This window comes from Calidris pugnax, unplaced genomic scaffold (assembly GCF_001431845.1).
Source record: "Calidris pugnax isolate Ruff unplaced genomic scaffold, ASM143184v1 scaffold210, whole genome shotgun sequence".
Classification (NCBI taxonomy): domain Eukaryota; kingdom Metazoa; phylum Chordata; class Aves; order Charadriiformes; family Scolopacidae; genus Calidris; species Calidris pugnax.
Genome location: NW_015091004.1, coordinates 354,341 through 355,719, shown reverse-complemented (window position 1 = coordinate 355,719; position 1,379 = coordinate 354,341). Strand labels below are relative to the sequence as shown.

The following is a 1,379-nucleotide window of genomic DNA, read 5'->3' as shown; positions in this document are numbered from 1 at the left end:
CTACGCCCGCTCTGGAAGTCCTACAGCCGCTGCACCGACGGCATCATCTACGTGGTGGACTCGGTGGACGTGGATCGGTTGGAAGAAGCCAAAACGGAGCTTCACAAGGTGACTAAGTTCGCCGAGAACCAAGGCACGCCGCTCCTGGTCATCGCCAACAAGCAGGACCTGCCCAAATCCCTCCCGGTGGCCGAGATCGAGAAGCAGTTGGCCCTCCACGAGTTGACCCCTTCCACCACCTACCACATCCAGCCCGCCTGCGCCATCATCGGCGAGGGGCTGACGGAGGGCATGGACAAGCTCTACGAGATGATCCTCAAGCGGAGGAAGTCCCTCAAGCAGAAGAAAAAGCGGTAGAAACCCCCGCAAGAAAGGCGGGGAGGGATGGGGGAAGCCAGACAAAGGAACCACGGTGGGGAGGGGTGTGGGGGGGGGGAGGACGAGAGAGAACCAAAGCTATCTTTTTTTTGTTTTAATCGTTATCCTTATTTTTTTTCTGCTGAAAAGGGGCATTTTTGGGGCCGGGAGGGCACGGTGCGGTGGGGGAGAGCGGCGTGGCCCGGGCCGGTGACAGGCGGGGGCGGGGGGGGGGGGGGGGGGGTGGTGGGGTTTTTTGGGGGGGGGGACAAGGGGGTTCATGGAAGGGACAAGCAGATGGCCAGGGCTTGGCAAAAATCTCTGCCCCCAAGGGACTTGCAGCTCCAGGGAAATGGCAGGGTTAAAGAGATGGGGGGGGAGGTAATTTGGTGTGTGTGTGTATGTGTGTGTTAGTTTTTTATAAAGATTTAAACCCAATTCAAAGCAGAGAGCCCCTCGCTGCTGGCGGTAGCCCCGTGGGTTGCCTCTTGCTGTTGCAGGGTCAGGCCCCGCTGTGTCCTTCTCCAGGTGGACATTTTTTTTTGGTAAATGGATGGGACTGAGGTCCTGGGGGACCAAAAAAAAGCCATTTACTGTCTGTGATTTGACCCGGGAGGCGAAAAGCAGGGTCCCAGCTTTCCAGGCAGCCTCCAGGGTGGGGGGGGTAGGGGGCAAACAGCCTGAATTTTGACTTTCTGGTGACTTTACACCAGCCTTCCCAATGTAAAACCCCTTTCCCAGGGCAGCCAAGGAGAAGCCAAGAACCAGACAAAAGAAAAATGCCCTTAGGGCTTTGGGGAGTTGATTCTCCCCCTTTGCAGCCAGGAGGGTGGCACCTTGCAATTAGTGGGATTTTTTTTTTTTTGGAGGGGGGGGAGTAAGGGTTGTTTGGGGTTTTTTTCTTTTGTTTTGTTAGGAAACAAATGTTGTAGCCAAGTAGTATTTCTCTTCTTGCCAGGGATTTGAGTTCCCAAGGCAGGTCACGACGTGTGTGTGCGCCGAGTGTGAGTGGGCTGGTCCCA

At 56.0% G+C, this 1,379-nt stretch overlaps 1 protein-coding gene across 2 annotated transcripts in view; it reads left to right on the top strand.

The window, feature by feature from the left end:
- The window catches only part of ARL4C (ADP ribosylation factor like GTPase 4C), a 13,296-nt gene that overhangs the window by 686 nt on the left and 11,231 nt on the right, over positions 1–1,379 (top strand). For both annotated transcript variants that reach the window (XM_014955620.1, XM_014955619.1), the window contains exon 2: positions 55–353. In XM_014955620.1, coding sequence (XP_014811106.1) covers positions 55–353 — 299 coding nt within the window. The remainder of the gene's footprint in view (positions 1–54; positions 354–1,379) is intronic.